The sequence below is a fragment of the Dicentrarchus labrax genome, unplaced genomic scaffold, assembly GCF_905237075.1.
Source record: "Dicentrarchus labrax unplaced genomic scaffold, dlabrax2021, whole genome shotgun sequence".
In the NCBI taxonomy this organism is placed as follows: domain Eukaryota; kingdom Metazoa; phylum Chordata; class Actinopteri; family Moronidae; genus Dicentrarchus; species Dicentrarchus labrax.
This window is the reverse complement of record NW_026136711.1, coordinates 3900479-3923666: the sequence shown is the minus strand read 5'-3', so window position 1 is coordinate 3923666 and position 23188 is coordinate 3900479. Positions and strand designations below refer to the sequence as shown.

Here is a 23188-nt window from a genome sequence, read left to right as displayed (position 1 = left end):
GGAACCATGATTGATCAACATTTCAGGTTACACATTAATGTAAATGAGCTTATCACAGATCAGATTGCTTTTCTGTTTCAGTTTTTTTTCTGAAGATTTGTAAGAAGCACTATAGCACTGTTACCCTAATCCATGATAGTATCAGTTCCATTAAAATCCCACACACTGTCCCTCTGCTTCCCAAGTGGCCTCTGTGTGACATATGCTGTTACATAATACCAAGGCAGAGGGCAAGTATATGAGGGGGAGTAGAGCTACGAATGAAACTCCACTAAAGCCTGAATACATTAATGAGGAAGGGATAAGGAGGCACAAGTGAGACTAATCAGGAAGACACATGTGACACTGATCAATTAAACTAAAACCCAAAACCATGACACAAAAATGTGAGATCACTGTAAACCTGATTCCAGATTTGTTCTGAGTTTCTAATCACTTATTTATTTCAGTTTATACATATTTCCATCTTAGGTTGTTTGCCAGCCTACATGGAAAGTTATGAATGATCACATCTTTGCTGCTTTACTGGATAACATTAATGTATAGTATAAAAACTACAGACACACAGACCACCAGTAGATGTTCCTCTGCACATTATTTCAGTAGTTTAAATAACAATGTGTTTTAAAGTCATTTTAATTTCCTACACAGCTGTCAATCATCAACACCAGAGTGATTGATTGGTTGATTGATTGATGAGGGTTACCTGTGGCTCTCTGTCCATATACAGACACCATGAGGACAGTGGAGATGCAGTACAGACAGAACACCACTAGGTGGCAGAGCAGTATGAACACAAGCTGGAGGAGGTGGAGGCAGGAGGCGAGGCTGCAGGGGAAGAGAGTGGGGGTGATGGAGGAGGCGTGGTTGTCTGAGTGGGCGGGGCTGAGCAGTGTGGAGAGGAAGAGCACAGTAAAGGAGGAAGAGAGGTGGAGCTGAGAGGGAGCTCATTAGAAGGAGAAAAGCTCTGCAGGAAAGTTACTACTCTACTGAGTTGATTCTGTGTTTAAACAAACTCATAAATACTTCATGATGCTCTGCAGGAACTGATATATAATATTTCTGTCAGGTGGAAGCAGCTCCAGTTACTCATGATGATCAACACAAGTCTAAACTGAGAGAGAAGAAACTTTTACAGAGTGAATCTTCTCAGCCGTTCACTGACTAAAGAATCCAAACTCTTCAAACAGACAGTCTGTACTGAAGCTGAATGATGTTCATGCTGTTTATAGTCTGCGGTTGAGGTTTACTTTGTTTGTTCTTTATCAGCACTGAAGAGAGGTTTGTATCGGTTAGCCACAACCAACCAGAACAAGTCAAAGTTTCCATCAGACAGCTTTGTGAAACCTACAGAACCACAGCAGAACAACAAGAATAAAGTTTATTGATCCAAAAACAGAAATATCAATAACAGCAATATGCTTACATTAAATATAAAACAGCTGATAGTTATTATTAGATTCTGTTCAGAAATAGAAGAATGACAGTTTAACATAGTGAGTAATATCTTGTTCTTGTGCATCCTGCTGAAATACTTTTAAAACTTAAATATAATATAAATATAATAATAATAGTATAACTTTTTTTTTTGCACCAAAAAAGACAAATGAAAAATAATTAAATGTGAGCTGTTTGTCTGTTTGTAGCTGCATGAGTCTAATTATACTTTAAAGATAACACAATGAAAGTAATGGAAGTACTGGGAGTCTGTGGGGACCAGTTAGAGGCCAGCTGGACATCAGTGGTTGGACTGGTTGAAGGTGTGAAGGTCTACCTCAGTGAAGAGTAGACGACCTCTGGCTCTGCTGGAAACTCTGAACACAAACAAACAAACTCAATGAGAAACAACACACAACAACTTCTACCCTGACGAGCTCTCAGGAACTGCTGACTGCTGTCAAACTCCAGATTCAATCAGGTTGCATTAATATTGAATGAATGTTTAACATAATAAAGACTTTAGTGAAACATCTGTAGTGCTGTCCAATTACAACCTATCAACCATATGTGTATAGTTTTCTTACAGCCCTCAACCCCCCGTGAAGCTTTGGTGACCCCCAGGTTGGGACCCACTGTTACAATGTGAACCTGGTTTATAGATCCTTGTGTCTTTCATTACTATCACCCATATCTCTTTAAAGGAATAGTTCAACATGGTGGGGAATGATCTTATCCTCTTTCTTTATGAGAGTGAGATGAGAACATTGATATCAGTCTAATGTCTGTGTGTTCAGTATGGAGCTGAAGTCAGGACATTGTTAGCCTAGCTTAGCATAAAGACTGGCAGCAGGGGCAAACAGCTAGCCTAGCTCTGTCCAGCATTCATAGATAAAGAGCAGCGGTACCTCTCATCCTGTTTGTTGTGATGCCTTAAAGACTCCTCTCACTGCGGAGTAAACTGCAACTGAATCAGTGTCTGGAAAACAACATACACATTATATTACTGCAGGTAGTACAGCTGATACTGTTACTGCTAGTGTTAGCACTACAGGTAGCACTGCAACACCTGTAAGATGAAGAGTATCAATACTACTGCTGTACAAGTAATGAAATCATCTGCATATAGCATTATAATAAGATCTGTTACAGACTCTATAAAGGGCAGCAGGTTTTTACAGGCTGTTTTCTTCTGAACACCACTCCTGTGAAACATGAAAGAACACATTTAAATGGAAACTGGACGACCACAGCGCTGCTCTCTTCTATTAAAGGTGGTTGACACATTGACCACAAGACACAAACAGACAAACACATCACCATCAGATACAGCAGACCAGAATATAGTGAGAAACCTCACCAGAGTCAGAGTTCAGTCCAATGGAAACAGGAAGCTGCTGCTGTTTGATATTCAGAGTGAAAAACAACTCAACTATTATATATATATATATATATATATATATATATATATATATATATATATATATATTATTATATATTATATTAAAGTTCAGTTTATAGTAAAGTGTCTGTCTCCTCTTAAATACGCTGCCTTAAATCTTACTTTGAACAAGGACTTCTTAAACTTTAACTGTCTTCTTAAAGTATAAATCTAGAGATTTTTTATATTTGTCTTCATTTTCAGACTCAAACGAACACTGACTGTATCCACTAACTGCTACTGTGTGTATCACAGTCTGATATATCTCCTTCCTCTGTGCCATAGAGCTCCATTTAAAAGCTTTGCTGTGAAATTTGAAAAGAGACCAAACACAAGTGGAGGAGAGCTGTCAACCTGTCACACAAACTGTACAATTATATTAACTCTATTATTATACATTTATTTAATAGTGAAATCCAAAAGATCCAAATGTGACTTAACATTTGGATGTAAATAGTAAGATATTTAATGTTGGTGTCACATGACTGTGAAGATCAACAAAATGATATCAATGAATACATTTGCAGATTGCAGGTTATTCACTGTAAAGAGTGAAACGTATTAACAGTTAATGTGAGCAGAATGTACAGACAGTGTAAATATGCAGTTATTTATTGACATGATGTCTTTATTTAAATGAACAGTCCTGCAGTGAAACATGAGCAGATCAACGTTCAGCTGAGTTGTTTTCATCAGAAACAGGAAACTGGACGACCACAGAGCTTCTGTTAACAGATTCACCGCAGGGTCCAAACAGACACAGTCACACACACAACACAACACACACAACACACACTATCATCAACTAAAATAGAACTACAATATATCTCACTACAGTGTTTAGGAAGTGAAAAGCATTGATTTTACATTGTATTTATGTTGATGAACATGATTTCTAACATCATTGTTTAAAAATGTCCTCACTTCATTTTCCATATTGTCCCTAAAAATAAAATCAATAAAACATCATTACCTCGTCTGCGTCTGATTGGCTGTTGTAGGTGACGCAATATTTTGTCATTGTATGTGACACCATCTGTGATGTCATCGCCTCCACCTGCTGCAGCAGCTGAAACAAACCAACAAATATTTTACACTGAGGTCAGATTCAATCAAAAGCTCCAGCACTAAAATAAATGGACCTGTGTTGAGAATGTGAATGTAATAATTAATAGTAAGAGTTGAACATTTAAACTTTAAACTGATTATCTGTAGACTCAGTTCTGAAATACCAACAGTAAAATGTCATTTTAAATGTGAACTGTAGGACATGGTTGTCTTTTTTGTGTCTGAGTCTAACCTTTATGTTTCCTCTGGATGCATCGTCTCACCAGTAGAACCAGTAGAACCACTACAACCAGTAGAACCACACCACAGAATAATAGGAGGAAGAGAGGGGGAAGAGGGGGGAAGCAGAAGTATAGGGGGGTGTAGGAGGAGATGCAGTGGTGGGTTTCTCTAAAATGAACAGGAAATCATAATTAAAGCACATAAAATAAAATAAATGTAAAACACATTGAGTGGTTTGACTTTTCAGAAAGTAATAAGATTAAATAAAGAAAGTGAAGTTGCTCCTGTTAGTTCTGATCCTCTTTTTCTACTGAAACATTTGACCCAGCTTGGTTTATGTAGATTACATATCAAACGGTTATGTAGCTGTTGAACACTGACTTTCTCTGCTGGCTGTAACGTTAGAAAGGTTGTCACATTGTGAACAATCACTGCTGTCCTTGTTAGTGCTGCAGTAGAGTTATCTGTAACCTCCTCACCTGTGACAGTGATCCAGCTGGGTGGAGACTCTCCATGACTGCCAATGTGACACTTGTAGAGGCCTTCATCAGACCTGGAAACATGGTGGATGGTCATGTGACCTGTAGGCTCAGTCATGATGAGGGAGCCATCTTTATAGAAAGCAGCTGTGAGGTTGGAGGGAGGGGTCTTTGTTTTACAGTGCAGAGAGACATCATCTCCCTCCATCACAGGGAGGACAGGACTCTGCAGGATCACTGGTCCACCTCAACACAGAGACAGAATAAAGACAAAAACATTTACATGAGATGCTGAATAAACAAAAGTCTCTCTCAAAGAAGTGTACCAATAGATATAAAGTACATTTGACAAACTAGTGGAAATATCATTAGATGATTATGAATACATCATTTATGACTTTCTCTGGTCCAATGTATTTTACAAACAGACTATGATTATTGTTTGTTTGTTTATGTTTGTTTTTGTCCCAAACTATTTCTCTTTCTAGCCGTTCACCCACCTCAGTGAGCTTCCCCTCCCCGACCCACTCTGCCTTTAACTGACTCACTGCTGTCGTCTGAGGGGGATCCTGTTATAACTTTACACAACTAATAACCATACACTACATCTCCTGAACATTATAAGTTAAACCCAACCTGTAGCCCCTGAGGAGGAGGTTGGGATGAAGGAGGGAGCTGCAGTGCAGTGTACTGCTCTCCTGCCATCAAACTCAATAAGATCAGTTCAGTTTTAGTTTTCCTCCTTTTCTGAGCCGCAGACACAGACACACTGTCCTGTCCTTGACTCAGTAAATACAAGAAATAAAAACACATGAAAACATTCTTATGAATAATTGGGTAAACTCTGATCAATCTTCATCCAAATCTCTGGTTTTCTACAAACGTCCTGCAGTTAGAGTTCACTGTTTGTGTTCATTGATCAGTTTATCAGCTGTTCTCTGCTGTTATTGATATTATTGAATATAATATGAATTATCCATAAAATATGTCTCTGAGTCAGTTTACTCAATGATAGAACAGGACTATCTTCAGGAGAAAGGCTGGGATCCACCCAGTGTGGATGAGCTTCCTGAAGTACACCTGTCTGTCTTCTTGCCTTCATTCTTCTTCAGGTAACATTTAACTTTGATTTCAGTCAAAGTGAAAAGGTGAATGACTCACTGTTCACACCTTGTAGAACCCCTGTGTTAGTTATTGACCTGGTAATCCATTACTATTACTGCAGGGAGTTACAGCAGTCTGATCTTACCAGTGACACTGATGTTGATGGTGTTACTGGTTGCTCCCTCTCTGGACTCACACCAGTAAACTCCACTGTCCTCTGTAATGATGAAGCTGATGTTACAAGAAGAACCAGCTGATCTTCCCCACGTTACTCCACACTGAGTCCTGGTGTCTCTGGTTGTGTTCCTCCTCAGTGTCCATCCAGCAGAGCTGTCGTCCTCCTCACAGCTCAGAGAGACAAACTGTCCTTTAAACATCTGAGAGCTGCTGGGACTCACAGTCAGAGAGGCTGGAGGGAGAGACAGAGAGATGCAGTTAGAGAGAGAGAGAATCTCTCACTGCTGAACTGATGTCTGAGTTTCAGAGAAGATTTTTGACTCAAACTCAGATATGATCTGATGAATTCTTCATGTTGGCATTAAACCCAGCAGAGGATCGGCCACATGTGTCTGATTTATAAATGTGATCAGTTTATTGATCTTCTGTAACAGTTAATCCTGCTGATATTGTGGCAACTAGCTTCTTACTGACTTTCAAATATCCTCCAGCTGTCACAGAAGAAGTTCACTAACCTTGGTTTGTTGGGCGGCTCAGCAGTGAGGTCAGAACTAAAGAGAAACAACACTTTTTACTGAACAGACTTAGACTTCTCTTTATTGATCCCTTTGGGATGACTCCTGCAAGGAAATAGGATTTCCAGCAGCTTACAAAAACACTTACAGAAAAAGAAAGAAAGAAAATAAAAGAGGCATCAAAAATACAGTATAATATAAACAATAAAACTCTTAGCTAAATATAGAAAGTAGAGATAAGAATAAAAGTAAATTAAAATTCATGGAAAATAAAATCACATAAGATAAATGTAGAGAACTGTAAAGAGGATAAATAAAGATAAATATATAGGACTGTATATGGCATTGTGTTGTTATACAGTGGATAAATGACATCAGCAGAAATTAGCAGTTAAATTAAATTACTGCACAAAAAAACAACCACACATTGATATAAGATAATAATGCAAACAGCAGATTATATTTAAAGGTCCAATGTGTAACACTGAGGACGATCTATGGTCAGAAAGGAACTGAATATCCAAGTGTTAAAAAGTAGATATTTACTCACCCAGCAGCCACTGTAAAGAGGATTCCTCCATTTTAGATCTTGGCCATCTGAGATCAGCATTAGAGTTTAGCAGTCACACTGAGTAAAGCCCACCTCCTTCCTCTTTATGTATCAGTGCTGTGGTTTTCTCTCTGCTGTTAGCAGGAAACAGGCTTTCTGTAACTAATGGCCTATAAAACATCCAACCTCGAATGTCAGTAACAGCAGCTCACATTGGGGTTCACCTGGACCGGTCACTATCACAGCCAGAGGGTGGACACAGACTGAGGGACAGACGCAGTCACACCTTTTGGTCTCTGAAAAGCAGCATGTGTTTGGACTCGGTTCACAATGAAATCCTCTACCTGCAGAAATGTTTTATGTCTCTGGAACTGATTTTAACTGAGATATAAGGAGACGGGGCTCCTGTCAGATGGACATTAGTTCCTCTCTGTAACACAGGTCCAGTATGTGGTTTGTCTGCTGAGGTTGTGAGGTTACCAAAGTTATTATTTACAAAGATTACATTTATAAAATCCCAATAACACACCCAACTGGATAATCCAAACTCTGTATAATTCAAATTGAAACATATTTTTGGTCCACATTTAAATTCATTAAGCTATTTAATACCTATTTAGTGTGTGTATGTGGGTAGGGGTTGGGGTTGGGGTCGGGGGGGCCTGACTTGTCTTGGACACAGGAAAGGGGGGCTTCAAGGAAAAAAGGTTGGGAACCACGGGACTAGCTGACCGGTAGAGCTGATGGGGCTGCCTGCCCTCCCAGGATGTTACCACTGATCACTGCAGCCAGGGTGTGAACTACGGGGGAGCCAGGGGGGGTCTCAGCCCCCTTAATGAGACATGAGCTCCCCCGAAAACATGATTTGTGAAATTTAGGGGGGGTCTCTAAAAGTTTTTTCCCATGGATTTCCTTTTTGTTTTGTTTTTTGTTTTTTTGTATTATCATGTGTAAAATTAGGCTATTTTTTATGTATGATTTGCGGATGACGCGTCACTATTTCACTTTAATAAAGATACCGGCCTGCATGCAATTCTTGTCTTCACCATTGAAGCGTGGGGGCGCTATGTCTTAAACGTCCCTTTAAATCAGACATCGGAAACGAAAAAAGACCGGGGGGACGGGTCCCCTGCAATATTGGAGACAGTTGTATTTGTCCCACCCAAAAAATTAAACCGCGGAGGAGAAAAAAATTTGATTTTGAAATCTTTAACTCGCTGGCTTTTATTTTGAAAGCGCCACACAGTGTCGCGTCACCGGCCGCCCCTCAGCGGCTCAGACTGTTGGGGAAGCGGGATTGTACCCATGTAACTTGAAAACGAGTAACGTTACACATCCCCACATCTAGCAAGGAGTTAGTCTGTCTGTGTATTCGCTTGTTCTTGACATTCCCATCAGTGTTTTTCTATACCTTATTCATCTCCACTGCTTTCATATCAGAGATCAGATGAAGTTCAGCTGGACACTCACAGTGGTGAGGGTGATGCAGGGAGAGCAGCACTGCAGAGTTGCAGGTAGGTGCTATATGAAGGCTGAGGTGATTTTAGTTTGATCATGAGAGGAAGGTTTGAACATGATAAGAAGTGAACACGGTTTAACTTACACAATAATATAACAAACATGATTTTAATATTGCACTAGCTTTCCCATCAGTATTTTTCTGTACCTTATTCACCTAACCTTAAAGGGTTAGGGTGCTCGTAGTAACTGCAGTCTCGTCGCATTGTGTGACATTGTGACTGTTTTCCTTTTAGGGTGTTCAGAGCAGGGACAGACAGCTGAGAGACACTGAAGTCAGGGGACAGAGGACAGAGTCATATCAGCCACACCCAAAATGTATTGACACTCAAGTCCTGTCTAACAGAACTCTCTCCTTCCAAGAGCCGTGGTACAAGGACTTTCCCTGGCTACATTATGATGCAGTGCAGAAGGAGGTTTTGTGTTTTTATTGCATGAGAATTTCCCAGGACAAACTCACACCATTTGCTGTAAAATCAGAGCCCGTCTTTATCACTTCTGGATTAAAAAATTGGAAAAAAGCTATTGAAAAATTTAAAGCATATGAAAGTAGTCATACCCTCCGTCATGCTGTCTCTGTGACTGCACAAGAAAATCACCCTGTAAATGCAGTTGTCCAGTGCTAAGGCAAATCAACAAGCAGACAACAGACACTGTCTGGGCAAACTGGTGAGTTCAATCAAATATTTGGCACGACAGGGACAGGCCTTGAGAGGACATGAGGATGAAAACAGTAATTTTTATCAACTCTTGAAAGACAAGGCAGAGGATGATGTCCTTTTAGCCAAATGGTTGCAGAGGTCCCAGAAAGATTACATCAGTCCACAGATCCAGAATGAAATTCTGTCTACAATGAGCAACATTATTGTTAGTGGAATAGCTGATACAATCAGAGATCTACCAGTTCTTCAGTATGCAGTTATTATGGATGGAACACAAGACATTTCTGGGCAAGAACAAGAAAGTATTTGCCTGCGTTATGTTGACAATGACCTGAAGCCCCATGAAGAGTTCATTGGTTTGTATTCTGTTTCTGATACAACAGGAAAAAGCCTTGCTGGAGTAGTTAAAGATGTGCTGCTGAGATTAAACTTACCAAGTAAGGCTGCTCAATTAATCGAAATTTGATCATGATTACGATTTTGGGGCCAAACGATCTCAAAACTAATAAAATCGGAGGGAAACGATTTTTTTTTTCTCATTTTCTGTTGTGCAACGTTGTATAGAAAAAAGCTGTTTCGCGCATGCGTATTTTCCGTCCTTCCCCTGCAGCATGAACTGCACATCATACGCTCGGTATACTCGCCGTTCCCGACCTGTTGCGCGACAATGTGAAGTCACGGGAGCGCCGTAACTATTTATACTTGCGCTGGTGGGTGCGACACAAGTTGCAGTCTTCTCCTGTCACGTTGTTTTCGTTTGAACAGATAACGAGGACACTTACAAATGTTTATGGGGAAAGGAAAGTGTAACTGAGGACTTCTTGCAAAGTGTTTTTGACAAATGTCCAATAAATGCAGCATGTTTCTGAAGTTTAAAAAAATAATCGTTTGAATAATCGTGATTTCAATTTTGACCCAAATAATCGTGATTATGATTTTTTCCATAATCAAGCAACCCTATTACCAAGGCATGGTTTACGAGGTCAAACTTATGACGGGGCAGCTAATATGGCTGGGAAGCATGCTGGTGCACAGGCACTGATAAAACAAGCCACTAGCACTTTACGTTCATTGTGGGGCTCACTGTACTAATTTAATCACACAGAAAGCTTGCTCAGCCTCTGTTCTGATCAGAGACTCATTGGATTGGGTCAACCAGCTTGGAGTCCTTTTGTCTCATTCAGGGAAGTTTAAGGCGATTCATGCAGCAATAGCAGAGAATCCATCATGCACTGCAATAAAACCCCTGTGTCCCACGAGATGGACAATACTGAGAAAAGCCATCACAGCTGTTTTGTCACAGTATGGGTCAGTGCTGTCCAGCTTGCAGGAGATGGCTTGTGGTGCCTCAAATACTGCCTCTACTGCTAATGGCCTGCTAGGACAGTTTAGGAAAGGCAAAACAGTTTTGGGTCTCATCTAGTGTTGCACGGTGCACCGATACTTCAAAAGTATCGCGATTCTCGGAAATTAAAAACGCCACGATTCCTAAATTTAATAGTATCGATACTTTTAAGAATGACCGCGTTCCAGATTAGTAAGAGACGTATTTCATGTTGGTGTGTGCAGCATGCTTCCAGTGCCTCCCCATGGACGTCTGTGTGTTTTCTCCTCATGCTGCAGCTGTCATGTGACAAACACTGTAACGAGATGGCTGCATGTGCGAGCACAATGATACTGTGGCCGCCGGTCCACGACTGGTAGAAAAAGATGACGCGAGGAGAGAAATATGGAAGTACTTTGCCTACCTTGCTGACAGTGAGGGCAAAGCTACCGATAAGTCCAGACCTGTTTGTCGTCAGTGCTAACGTTACAAACGAATGTAAACAAAGAGAGCCAGCACCTCCAACCTGGAGAAACACTCGGCCGACAAACACGGCGAGTTGTACAAGGAGTTTAAAGACCGACAGTTAGTATGTGAAAGATAACACGACCACGTTCATGCCCTTAAATAAGTCAAATGAGTAGGCTATGGTTTATTTTGCACCACCGTAGTTTGACGAGGCTATCTAGAGAAATAGTAGACTGACTATGGGCATTATGCTCATGACTGACCAACAGACTGCCTATGACTAATTCAACATCTCTGAAAACGCAACTTTCACAGATAACGTTAATCATTTGCAAGCTGCTAAAATAAAGCATACAAACATCAGCTAAAATGATCTATAGGCTATATGATTATAATCAGAGCATGTGCATGTTTGTCAGGGATTTATTTATATTGGGTTATTACAGCATTTAAAGAGCACAGACCGCAGAGGAGGAGGTGTATTTGTGAAACGCCTTGTAAGAAATGATGGACTCAAATATAAAGTTAACCATCAAAGAAATCAGATGTTGAAGTACAGGAAACATTAGCCTATATTAATCCATATATCACAGCTTAAATAACATTAGGTTAACTCATTATTTCCTATTATTGATTATGATAATGTTATGGTAAAGTGTTAGCTGCATATAGAGAAGCTAAGTTAGTCACAAGTTATTGTTACTATCACACATAAACTATTTAGATCCTCTCTTATGACAAATTTATCACCATCATATTTTAAATATTTCCATTTTCTTCTGCTACAGAAAAGAAATCACAATTCTTGACTTGGTATCGAAACAATAATTTTGGTATCGTGACATCACTAGTCTCATCCTTGCCTCAGCAGTGATTTGTGAGCTTGAATGCCTGAACATCTCTTTTCAGAAGAGAACCATTGCTGGCATGAGGGCTGCTGTCCAAGTTGTTAGGACCTCACTCAAGGCCGAAAGAGATGAGGCAAGTTTCAAAACTCTGTTTGAAGAGGCTGCAGGGATCATTCGTGGATTGCCTGTAGAGGTATGTAGACTATTTGGGCAAGTGGAAAACCGGGTGAGGTTGCTTTTGGTAGTCCCTGTTTCATCCTCTGAGGCAGAGAGGAGTTTTAGTGTCCTCCACAGGCTCAAAACTTGGCTCCGGTCCACAATGACTCAAAACAGACTTAACCATGTTGCTGTCTGTCATGTCCATCAGGATAAACTTGACTTACTGGACAAGAAGTCAATTTGCAAGCAATTTGTGGCTGCAAATGACAGGAGGAAAAAACATTTTGGCTCTTTTGCCTAGGCCAGTGTTTTTCAACCTTTTGTGTGCCACGGCACGTTTGACACTGAAAAAATCACACGGCACGCAAATGATTGAATACAGGACTGTACAGTGCTATCCAACTTTTATTTGTGACAGAAAACTACACAGGAATTGATATTTATCAGTTCATTACATCCATTCTAATGTCTTTTTCGTTTACCTTTACCTTCACACACCAGTTAGTTAGTGGGAATGTGGAAGGGAATCACACTCGAGAGTAAAAACAAGTTGGTTTATATATTAAAATTCTTGATGCTGTTTTTGCCTTTCACCTTAACCTTTGCATGTATCTGTCTGTTCATTGAGGCATAACTTACAACTAAGAAAATAAATTTTATTCAGAAAATTTGAATTCAAATTTTGATCAATATGTTATTTATTAATCTACAAAACTGGATGATTAGGCCTGCAATTACAGAATTGATTTGATATTTATCAGTTCATTACTGCCATTCAAAATGTGTTTTCCTTTATCTTTACAAATGTATCTTTATAGTAGAATAAAGTATGTTGGTGAATGTTTTGCAGTGTAGTTAATTTATGACATATTTCTGTTCAAACCATTAACGGATCTGTCAGGTTTCCAATATGTGTCTCCCCCAATGTTTAACTCATTCCTACGCCCCTGCCTACAGGCTCGTAATAATGGATGTGTTTTGAGTAAGTCCTCGCTCTGAGGCACGCCCCCCCCAATATAAGTGAGCCCACCCGAAAGCCGCGGTATAGTTCACACACTGACTGCAGTTATTCCATTGTTTACCAGCAGGTTGTTAGTCTGCAGGTCTGAAACTGTTACAGAAGCTCCTCTGTTCATGCATTTAGCATGTAGCATGTAGCATGTAGCATGTAGCTGTGGTTTGAAGAAATGAACAGAGTCTGTGGCAGTGAGAGCAGTGTACTCACTCACTCTTGACTTCCTGGTGATCAGAGGTCCTCATTTGGGGAGGAGTCTCTTTAAAAGAGAGAGAGAGAGAGAGGAAGGTGAGAGTGATAATTGATAGAGCTGAAGGATCACAGTACTATATCCTGAATGTAGAAGCATTAAGGAACTATCCTCGGATACAAACACTGACTGACAGAGTGAGCACCAGCAGGAGCTGACCGTCTCACTTTATGATAACATCAGGATTCTGTTATTCTATTACCATCACTGTTAAAGGTTATATATTAACAGTTCACTGCCACTAGATGGGGCACTAACATCTCAGACCCAAACAATGAGGGCAACTGCAAATCATCTTAATATTGTGACTTCATTCAGAGTGACTGAAACAATATCAAACTCTCCCGACCTTCATGCTACTGCCTGCTGATCACTTCAACTCCTCCTGTTCACTGTCCCTCTGCCTGCCCTAAATCCACTCCCATTGTCAGGAACAGTGAGTAAATATTGCATGAATTTAATTTAAGACAAGGCAACTTAATTAACATAACACATTTCAAACATTCACAGATAAAGCAGAGGGATATGGTGCAATGTTCACAGTGTAGATGATCATTCACATTCAGCCTGCAGTATACTGTACATATATACATATATACGTATATACTGTATTACTGTATCAGTAATTCTGTCCACACATGCAATGAAATTATATTGTCTGACCTTATCATCACCCTTGTCATTATTTCACAGATACACCTAGAAACCCCCTAACGCCGGGGCAACAACAGAAGGACAACCCGGAGGTCGAGCTGCTCTGGAGGATGACCTGTAGACCAGTAATGTAGTTGTGAGTACCAGCAGCTGGAGTTCAGGACCACCGGGCAGCAGACAGGCCTCTGATGCAGGGATCTGATGCTAATCCCAGCATCAGAGGTCAATCAAGTTTTCCCTGAGGTTTGCAATCACTGCTAAGTTCTCAGCCATGGAGGGAATATCCTTCAGTGTCTACTACAGCCTGAGCTTCATGTCCATGGGGCCTTCAGTGGCTAAACCTTCCAGCTGTCACAGAAGAAGTTCACTAACCTTGGTTTGTTGGGCGGCTCAGCAGTGAGGTCAGAACTAAAGAGAAACAACACTTTAGTTTCTACTGAACAGAAAACAACCACACATTGATATTAGATAATAATGCAAACAGCAGATGATATTTAAAGGTCCAATGTGTAGGAGGATCTATGGTCAGAAATGGAATATAGGGCTGCCGAGGTAGCTGATAGTGTAAAGCCCAATCTCTCAGTAATAGAACACAGCTCATTTAGTGCCTCCAAGACAGATCTGGTGTCTGCTGGGTCCATATTGTGGCCAGCTCGTACTGTCACACTCTGTCACAAGCTTGTTAACAACCTTCCAATGTTTCATGTTTTTATTTTATACGACTGAAACTGAACACAATCACAATAATTGAATCTGGAACATTAGTTGTAAGTCATACATTTATGTTAAGTAAGTTTTTTACTTTATTTATTTTGAATAAATACTGAAATATAATAAGGATTGGACTAACTTATCAGTGCTACACTGAATCTGAATCAGTTTTATCAGTCAGAAACAGTGTCAGTCTGAGTCCAGCAGAGGGCCATGTTCACTGTGCACTGGTTCATATGATTGCACAGTGTGGAGGTGAATGCACCATGTTGAGATTATTGTTGCTCAGCTTTATGGTTTAGGGAAATTAACTTGATGTGTTTTTCATCTGCTGCATTACAGCATCTACGATCGTCAACGTTGCATGTTTCTTTGTGTTTCTTTGAAATAGCTTGAACAGCACATTTAGAAAACCCAGTCTTCTTGTCAATCAGGCTGAGATCTGCCTACAGCAGTATATAAGACTGTGCAGGGTAGTTACAGTCAGAGTAGTTACAGTCAGAGTAGTTACAGTCAGAGTAGTTACAGTCAGGGTAGTTACAGTCAGGGTAGTTACAGTCAGGGTAGTTACAGTCAGGGTAGTTACAGTCAGAGTAGTTCCAGTCAGAGTAGTTACAGTCAGAGTAGTTACAGTCAGAGTAGTTACAGTCAGGGTAGTTCCAGTCAGAGTAGTTCCAGTCAGAGTAGTTACAGTCAGAGTAGTTACAGTCAGAGTAGTTACAGTCAGGGTAGTTCCAGTCAGAGTAGTTACATTGACAGCGAGTGTAGCAGACAGCAGGTTGACATTCACTCGGCTCCGATGGCTCCATTTGTGCTCCTGTTGTTCCTCCTGTCTCAAGCTGCTGCTGGTAAAGATTTCTATTGTCAATAGATTGTAGATGGAGGCAGAAAGATGTGTATATACTTCATGCAGTAATTTTTATTTGTCTACAGATTTTATTTGTTTCATTGATTTCATTGTTGGTTGATTACTGTAACTGATTATGGTAAGACATACTGTAAGTATTGAAATAAATACTTGAAATATTCAGTCTGCAGCATCAGTGTTGTGCAGTGCTTGGTAAGTTTATAGTAGGCCTATCTGTGTACATTCTCCCTATAGCTCAAACTAATCATGAAGAATGTTGTGGGTTTGTCACTTTTTACATCTAAATTATCCCTTACATAACAATGTCTGGCCAAAAATCTAGCACATGCTATTTCCTAAAATTAGTTTTTTTACAAATGTGTTTTTTATTTATCACAGCAGTGTGAAACTGGCTGCAATAGTGTCTGATCATTGAGGACTGTGTTGGTTAAATGAAAACTAATAGCATTTTCACAAATATGTGTATATGTTTTGACTGAAGTGTGTCATTTTGCAAACAATCTAGGAATTATGCAAATTGAGTGTGGTGTTTGGATAATTGTGATTATAGATAGAAAATAGAAAAGATAGAAAATCTTAATTATACAATATAGCTAAAAATAGGTTGCAGTTATTTTTGTATGTCTAATAATGTTAGTAATATCTTCCTGTTACCCTGAGTAACCACAGTCTATATGCATTTCTTTATGCACAAGCCTGTTTGAAGTGATCATAGACCAACTAATCAATGTGGATGTTGTGAGTTAACAGATAATGGAGTGATGATAATACAGGAGTACAAGCTTTGACATTCAGTTGATGATATTGCTTTTGAAATGTTACATTAGCATACATGATGTGTGTGTGTGTGTGTGTGTGTGTGTGTGTGTGTGTGTGTGTGTGTGTGTGTGTGTGTGTGTGTGTGTGTGTGTGTGTGTGTGTGTGTGTGAAGAGGCCTTCTGTTTAAACTGTGTGTCCTGTCTGTGGAGTCTGTATTAACTTTTTCTCTCTGGATGTTTATTGTTGGTTTTTAGAGCTACTTGTGATACCAGTGGATCCTGGAGATGATGTCACTCTGCCATGTTCAGCTGGTGATGACTCCATCAGAGCTGTAGAGTGGACCAGAACTGACCTGGAGTCTCCAGACTACGTCCTCTTTTACAGAGACGGACACTCAGATCCAACTCACCAACATCCATCCTTTAAGGGTCGGGTGGATCTGACAGACAGAGAGCTGAAGGATGGAAACGTGTCTTTACTTCTAAAGAACGTGATCATCAGTGACAGAGGAACATACGAGTGTCGAGTTGTTACAGGTGGTTCAAGCCGTCGTAAGAGAGCCATCATTGACACTGACCCAATCAGAACCATCCAACTGGAGGTCACAGACTCAGGTGAGTTAGTGGAGTTCAGGGTGATTCTCAGAGTCAAACATGAGGGATATAGAAGAAGAAATGGATTCTGTTCAGTCATTTCTGACTAATGTACATTTTCATCTTCAGGTTCCAACAGCAAAAACACCATGGATGGAGACTACAAAGACGCAACCAACATGGATGGAGACTACAAAGACGCAACCAACATGGATGGAGACTACAAAGACACAACCAACATGGATGGAAACTACAAAGACACAACCAACATGGATGGAGACTACAAAGACACAACCAACATGGATGGAAACTACAAAGACACAGCCAACATGGATGGAAACTACAAAGACACAGCCAACATGGATGGAAACTACAAAGACACAGCCAACATGGATGGAAACTACAAAGACACAGCCAACATGGATGGAGACTACAAAGACACAACCAACATGGATGGAGACTACAAAGACACAACCAACATGGATGGAGACTACAAAGACACAACCAACATGGATGGAGACTACAAAGACACAGCCAACATGGATGGAGACTACAAAGACACAACCAACATGGATGGAGACTACAAAGACACAGCCAACATGGATGGAGACTACAAAGACACAACCAACATGGATGGAGACTACAGTGGGTGATCAGCTCCTCTGAGCTGCCACAGACCTCTTTACACCTCAACACATGTATGGTGACTCAGCATTATTTTTGTTCTCTCTGTGAGTGTGAGGCTATGTGTAACTGTTGCTGTATGGTTCCGTACGGTTCACTGCGTACTAATACTAACTTTGTTCCAACAAATAAATAACAGTAATACAAAGTTGAGGATTTGGGTGATTTTATTGTTTCCTTCCCATCTTTCTACTTCCATCAATGAGGAAAAGGTGAAGACAGCTGATGGGTATGATTTCACACAGCATTTGGTCCCACAGAGGAAGGCAGCAGGGGGGGTGTCAGGTTGAGGCCCAGGAGCCCACCCATCTGACTCTGAGGCACCTTCCAGGGAAGAATGTAAGGTTAGATCCAGCTACACTATTTACAGCAGAGCTTCCAGGCAACAGCACACAGGTAACAGACAGCAGTGCAGGCCTTCTCCTCAGAGAGCTTATCTACTGTCGCTTGTCTACTGACTTATCTCTCTGTATATCTGATATAGAAGAGACTCATCAACCACACTTAGAGCAGATGGGAATATAATCACACTTCCCTCAGGAGCACAAACATCTGCACTCCAAAATAAAATGTTTTAGTGTGACAAATGTCCAATAATGGAATCAGAATAATGATTATTGTCCATTAATATAACAAACAGAACTGTGAGAGTGTGTTTTAATACATTGTCATTAATGTACAGCGTGTGCAGGCAGAGCGGGCAGGGTAACGACAGAGGAAGCTAAGGAGAGAGAGAGTGAGTGTGGACTGGCTTTTAGTGGTTGGATAAAGAGAGCTTGGGGAAATAAAGGTCTGCAGACAGACGGCGAGCTGCTCTTCTTGCTGTTGGACCAGTCAGTAATATATTCAGTCTGCAGCATCAGTGTTGTGCAGTGCTTGGTAAGTTTATACTAGGCCTATTTGTGTACATTCTCCCTATATCTGGTTGAAGAGCAGAGGAGCAGCAGCCTCGAGTCCTCCAGTCGCCATCTTTACTGAGCAGCCCAAACACACAGAGCAGTTAGAGTCTTTATTCTCTCGTATTAGTCAGTGTCAATATTCAGTCTTTATTCCAGCACTCTCTACAGCCTCACACTATTCTGGTTAACACTTTACACAAACACTGCTGTTGCTGTTCACTCTCCTTTAAATTAAAAGCACCCAGTTGTCTCCTCCACAGTCTCACTGGGACCATTTGGACTGAACTCATTTTTCATTAACAGCTGTACAGCCGGAGCTGAGTGGGGAGCTGGCCTCTGGAGTTCTAGTGCGACATGTTTTCTCAAAGACCCTGAATCTTCACAGCTTTAAAAACAGCTTCAACTTGGTGTTATTTCCCCTCAGTCTATGAGTGGAGCAGAGCAAAAGTTCTGTTACCAGAGAAATATCGCCATAGGCCCGTCCTGACATTGTCATGGGGGCTGTGGTTGTTGTTTGTGTGTGTCGAAGGACAGAACAAAGGTAAACCCTGCTCACTCTGTGAACTCCAGCAGAGTTGTTTACCTGCAGACAGAGACACTCCTGTGCTGCCACCTGCTGGCTGTCTGACTGCATTCATATGCTGCTTTACAGTGGGCGTCTATCATCAGTCAGCGATTGGCTGAGCTGTCCTCTCCTGTGTCCCTGCGTACTGTGTCTGTCCAGGTGCCGTCCTCATCTTCCTCCTTGCAGCTGCAGTGAGTGCTGGATCGCAGTCGGGTATTGATACATGTTTCAAGGCATTTTACATTTTAGGACATTACCTGCCCCAAGCAGTGGGGGAATTTATCCAGAAAGTGGTCTAAGAAATAGGAGATGGTGGTGAGTCCACAGCTGAGAAATTTCTCCATGTAGCAATACTCACTTTGAATTAAAGACGGGAGGACTTGATCCTTTTTCTTCTGCAGCACATTGGGTCGGACTAGTTCTACTTGTTTCTTCTTATTGGCATTTAATAATGGCCACTTCACGAACAATTAGTTTTCTGTGTGTCTTACATTATATTTTATTGAATAACCTACTTGACGGGGAAAGTTTAAATGATGTAATGAGAACAGATCAGAGACCAGTGGTCCCGCTCTACAGGAACAGAAGGACACAGATAGTAGTCCTTGCAGTGGTTGGCATCTATCCTTTACTGCTCATATGGCTGAGGGATTGTGTCCGTTCTAGTTAGAATCACTTGATACTGCCCACACAGCAAGCTCTTCCTAAAATAGCCAGCTGCCTCAGACTGCTTTTTGGCTTACTCTGCTCAATCAGTGGCATTAGTTAATTAGCTGTAATAATGTTTTTATAGCGCACTTGACAGCTACGGACATTTTACCATGTAGTGGTAATATAGTAATGTTGCTGTTCATTCATTCATTTATTCATTTATTACAGTGTTTATGAATTCACAGTGGTTATGAAGTTTTAGAAATAAATCTTTCTCTTAAATTCTAACATTGTTTAAAAGTGTTGTTTATTGCATATATATGTATGATTTGCATTACTACAACTATTAATGTTGATGTACTTTGTCCAAATAATTGAACCGCTGACTGTAGTCCATTGCAGTACTGTCTATATGAGGAACAACTAACCCAGTATTCCAGTTAATGTGAACCAGCATTTGGATTGAATATTAAACCAAGTTATTTGGTAGAATTAACCCATTGTTGTAGTTAATATCAATCAAAATGAGAAAGTGTAAAACTCCCCCTTTGTGTTTCTGTCCCTCCCCAAAAGTTCAGCAAGGAAACAGTTCTGGAAAATAAAAAGTTTATTTGTTCACAGTGTTTTACAGAAAACATGAAAGGCATGAGTCGGGCAGTGTAAAGGTCTAAGATCAATGATGGTGGTCCGATCTGAGACCTGTAAAGAAAGCAATACAGTAGTCATGCCCACTAAAGATCTTTAAATAAAAGTCTTTCTAAATCTGCGTTGTCCTCTGTGGGACCAGAGGATCCCAGCAGGTAGAAAGTCTCACCACTTTACTCCACTGGTTTGGTTCCAGTGAGTCTGGAGAAAGTTCTGCTTTCCATCTTCTTTGTCTCGAGTACGACAATCTTCTGTAACTATTGATGACAGCCAGCGCACGTCACAGATAATGGTGAGCAGAGAGGCACTAAGTAACTGTTGGATTGTCAGGTTCAGGCTCAGGATTACAATTTTGTAAATCCAGGTTTCCTCCACCTTCGTGTCCTCCGTCCTCGTCTCCGCCCTCCCAGATGTGCCCAGCTGTTTGACCTGAGAGCAGAAACAGGTCTGACGTTCAGCTTGATGACGCTGAAGGGATCAATGTTTCTCTTTCTGTTTCCATTCCTTCTGACTGAAACAACACACTCATATGTTCCAGTGTCGCTGACGGTGACGTTCTTCAGAATCACAGAGGCGTCTCCGTTCTTCATCTCTGGATCTCTCAGCTCCACTCGACCACGATAAGACGGACACTGGTAGTCTTCATCTGAGCGGTTTTCTCTGAAGTAGAAGATATATGGATTTGAGTCCAGGTCAGATCTGCTCCACTTCACCACTGTGATGGGGCTGTCGCTGGGACCCTGACACTGAAGAGGGACATCATGTCCAGGCCTCACTGTCACCTCCTGTGGGCCTAAAAACAAACAGAAACAATCCAGAGAAAACAGGAATCAAAAGTCAGTAATCCAGTTATTTTACTGCAGATGAGGGTTTAACTTTTATCTCAAAGATATTTTCCACCATCAGCTCCATGTTTAATCTTGGTATATTAACAAAACCCTGCTCACCTTCTTCTCCTTCAGAGAATATAAGAGAGGGTTGTAGAGGTCTAGGGAGGACCAGGTTCACTGGAGCAGCATCTGCATGACGAGCACATAAACTGAATATTAGGCTACTGATTAAAGTTCAGCTAATTAAATAAAGTGTAACGACTGCAGGCTCTTACTGTAGGTAGTATGTGGCTAATGTTGATCTATAGTGTATTTAAATGAAATCAAACCACCAGACTGATTCTACTGGAGCTAGCTACATGGGCACATGTTCTTTATTGGATAAAACTGGGTGATACACTGTCTGTCTTTATGTATCTGGCACCCTTGTTTTGGTTTCGAGTTCCACAGACAGACCGAGACAGTTCCTGACCGGTAAGCAGCAAGGTAGACCTGAAGCATTCAGTGTTTGTACTGAGGGACATACAGCTGGAAACCATCCACACAGATAAAGATGGACGACATGACAGGTCTCCAACACTGAAGCCAAACCCTCTCTGTCGCCCTCTGGTGGCTGACTGTAGTATAGCTCATAAAAAGCCTCCATGTTAGCAGATGGGACAACAAAAAATCCAAGCACACATCCTGATGGTTTCTGTCATTTTAGGTTTACAATGAGTTTTATTTCTTTTCCTTGCAGTGTTTCTTTAATGTGTGTGTCTGAGAAAGATATAGACCTTTAACATCTGCAGCTACCATGTTTCAGCTTCTCAGACTGATGAAAGAATACAGTATGTATGTACACTGGGCCAGATCAGGTCCATTTATGTTACTGTACTTGAGGAGTTGCTTTACTTTTAAACAACATTTTACTTTTACCCAGTACATTGTTACACAACTATCTGTTCTCTCTCCTCCTTACATCTTCAACACATTATATTTATCTATACATTTTATATGAATTATCTTGTTCTTATTTATTATTGATCATGGCCGATGAATATCATCACAGACGGAACGTGACAAAAACAGGATAAAAGTCATAAAAGTGGAAACAGGTGAGAGAGGGAAACTCCATCCTGTTCGAAGTTTCAGTTTAAAAGCAGCTGACTTACTTAGCTTACTTTGATACTCTTACTGATATAAGTAAATGTTTTCCCTTGTTTGTAGTAATTTGATAAGAAACACGTCACACCCTCACCCTCCTCTCTCCGTACCCAACAGGCCTTTTCAAAACAATATCAGAGTATGTTCACTCTAGTAAGTAAGTAATAATAAACCCAATATTCTATAATCAAGTAGATTTAAATATTGTCATCTCCATATACATATAAAGCACAGCCTAAATTGGAACTGTTATTCACACACCTTCCAAAATCCAGTCTCATTATTCAGAAACCTGAAATTAAAAATAATCTAAATAAATATTTCCTGTAATGAACACCTGAATCTATCCACAATGAAAATCTTTACCTGAAGACGTATGAGTCAGAAGTAAGAGGAAGAGGATTGGAGCCAGTGGAGCCATGTGGATGTGGATCAGCTGCTGTCTTTAACCCTCTCTGTCTCCTGTGTCCTGTAAATATTCTGCATCAGGCTTGACAGGCTGTCTTATATCTAATTGCAACTGGGCGGCTCTCTCAGCGTGGCATTCTGTGTAACAACGTCTTATTTTATATATATAAGATATAAAATCATGTTATTTACCTTCAGTTATATTAGAATAGTTATAGTTATACCTAATTTAACAATATATGCCAAGCAATTTACAAAAAATTGATTTCTTTGTATTTTTATATTGAAACTCAATAATCTTTCCCCCTGTAAAACAAGATGTGATGCATGCTTACGTAAGCATGACCCAACCAAACTTCAACTTTTAGACCAGATCCCAACAAACCAGATCCCAACCACAGCCACGTGTTCTTTTCCCGTCCAGTTCCGCAGCAATATCAGGCTGACTTCACTATATTTTATTTTAATGTAACTTTCCCCACGCTTCGTAAATACCGTAAAAAGAAAAGGAAGCTAAAGTTTTCCAGTTCTTATTATG

The 23188-nt window shown here is 40.5% G+C and overlaps 1 protein-coding gene, 1 long non-coding RNA gene and 1 pseudogene across 5 annotated transcripts; 1 reads left to right on the top strand and 2 right to left on the bottom strand.

Annotated features, from left to right (window-relative positions):
• Positions 1–1367: 1367 nt before the first annotated feature.
• Positions 1368–23188, bottom strand: part of LOC127372304 (Fc receptor-like protein 5) — a 57469-nt pseudogene continuing 35648 nt past the window's right edge.
• LOC127372312 (uncharacterized) lies at positions 8178–16587 on the top strand. 4 transcript variants are annotated; one of them, XR_007886618.1, is made up of 4 exons: positions 8178–8507; positions 11875–12006; positions 13931–14292; positions 16484–16587. It is a non-coding gene; the product is annotated as an uncharacterized LOC127372312 (long non-coding RNA). The 4 variants fall into 4 exon arrangements; XR_007886619.1 differs by lacking the exon at positions 16484–16587 and adding an exon at positions 9557–9610 and having other exon boundaries at positions 13931–14620; XR_007886617.1 differs by lacking the exon at positions 16484–16587 and having other exon boundaries at positions 13931–14609.
• On the bottom strand, positions 20170–22893 carry LOC127372308 (butyrophilin subfamily 1 member A1-like). Its single transcript, XM_051415872.1, has 3 exons — positions 22609–22893; positions 21214–21285; positions 20170–21059 (listed from the first exon to the last, which is right to left on the bottom strand). The coding sequence occupies exons 1-3, from the start codon at positions 22661–22663 to the stop codon at positions 20611–20613; spliced, it is 576 nt and encodes a 191-aa protein (XP_051271832.1). The 5' UTR covers positions 22664–22893; the 3' UTR covers positions 20170–20610.

Excerpts from the sequence above, each read along its gene's own strand:
- LOC127372308 (XM_051415872.1), bottom strand. The coding sequence starts at position 22,663 with ATGGCTCCACTGGCTCCAATCCTCTTCCTCTTACTTCTGACTCATACG. Across the intron at positions 21,286-22,608 it reads TCTGACTCATACGTCTTCAG|ATGCTGCTCCAGTGAACCTG; the intron begins GTAAAGATTTTC and ends CTCGTCATGCAG. Across the intron at positions 21,060-21,213 it reads ATTCTCTGAAGGAGAAGAAG|GCCCACAGGAGGTGACAGTG; the intron begins GTGAGCAGGGTT and ends GTTTGTTTTTAG.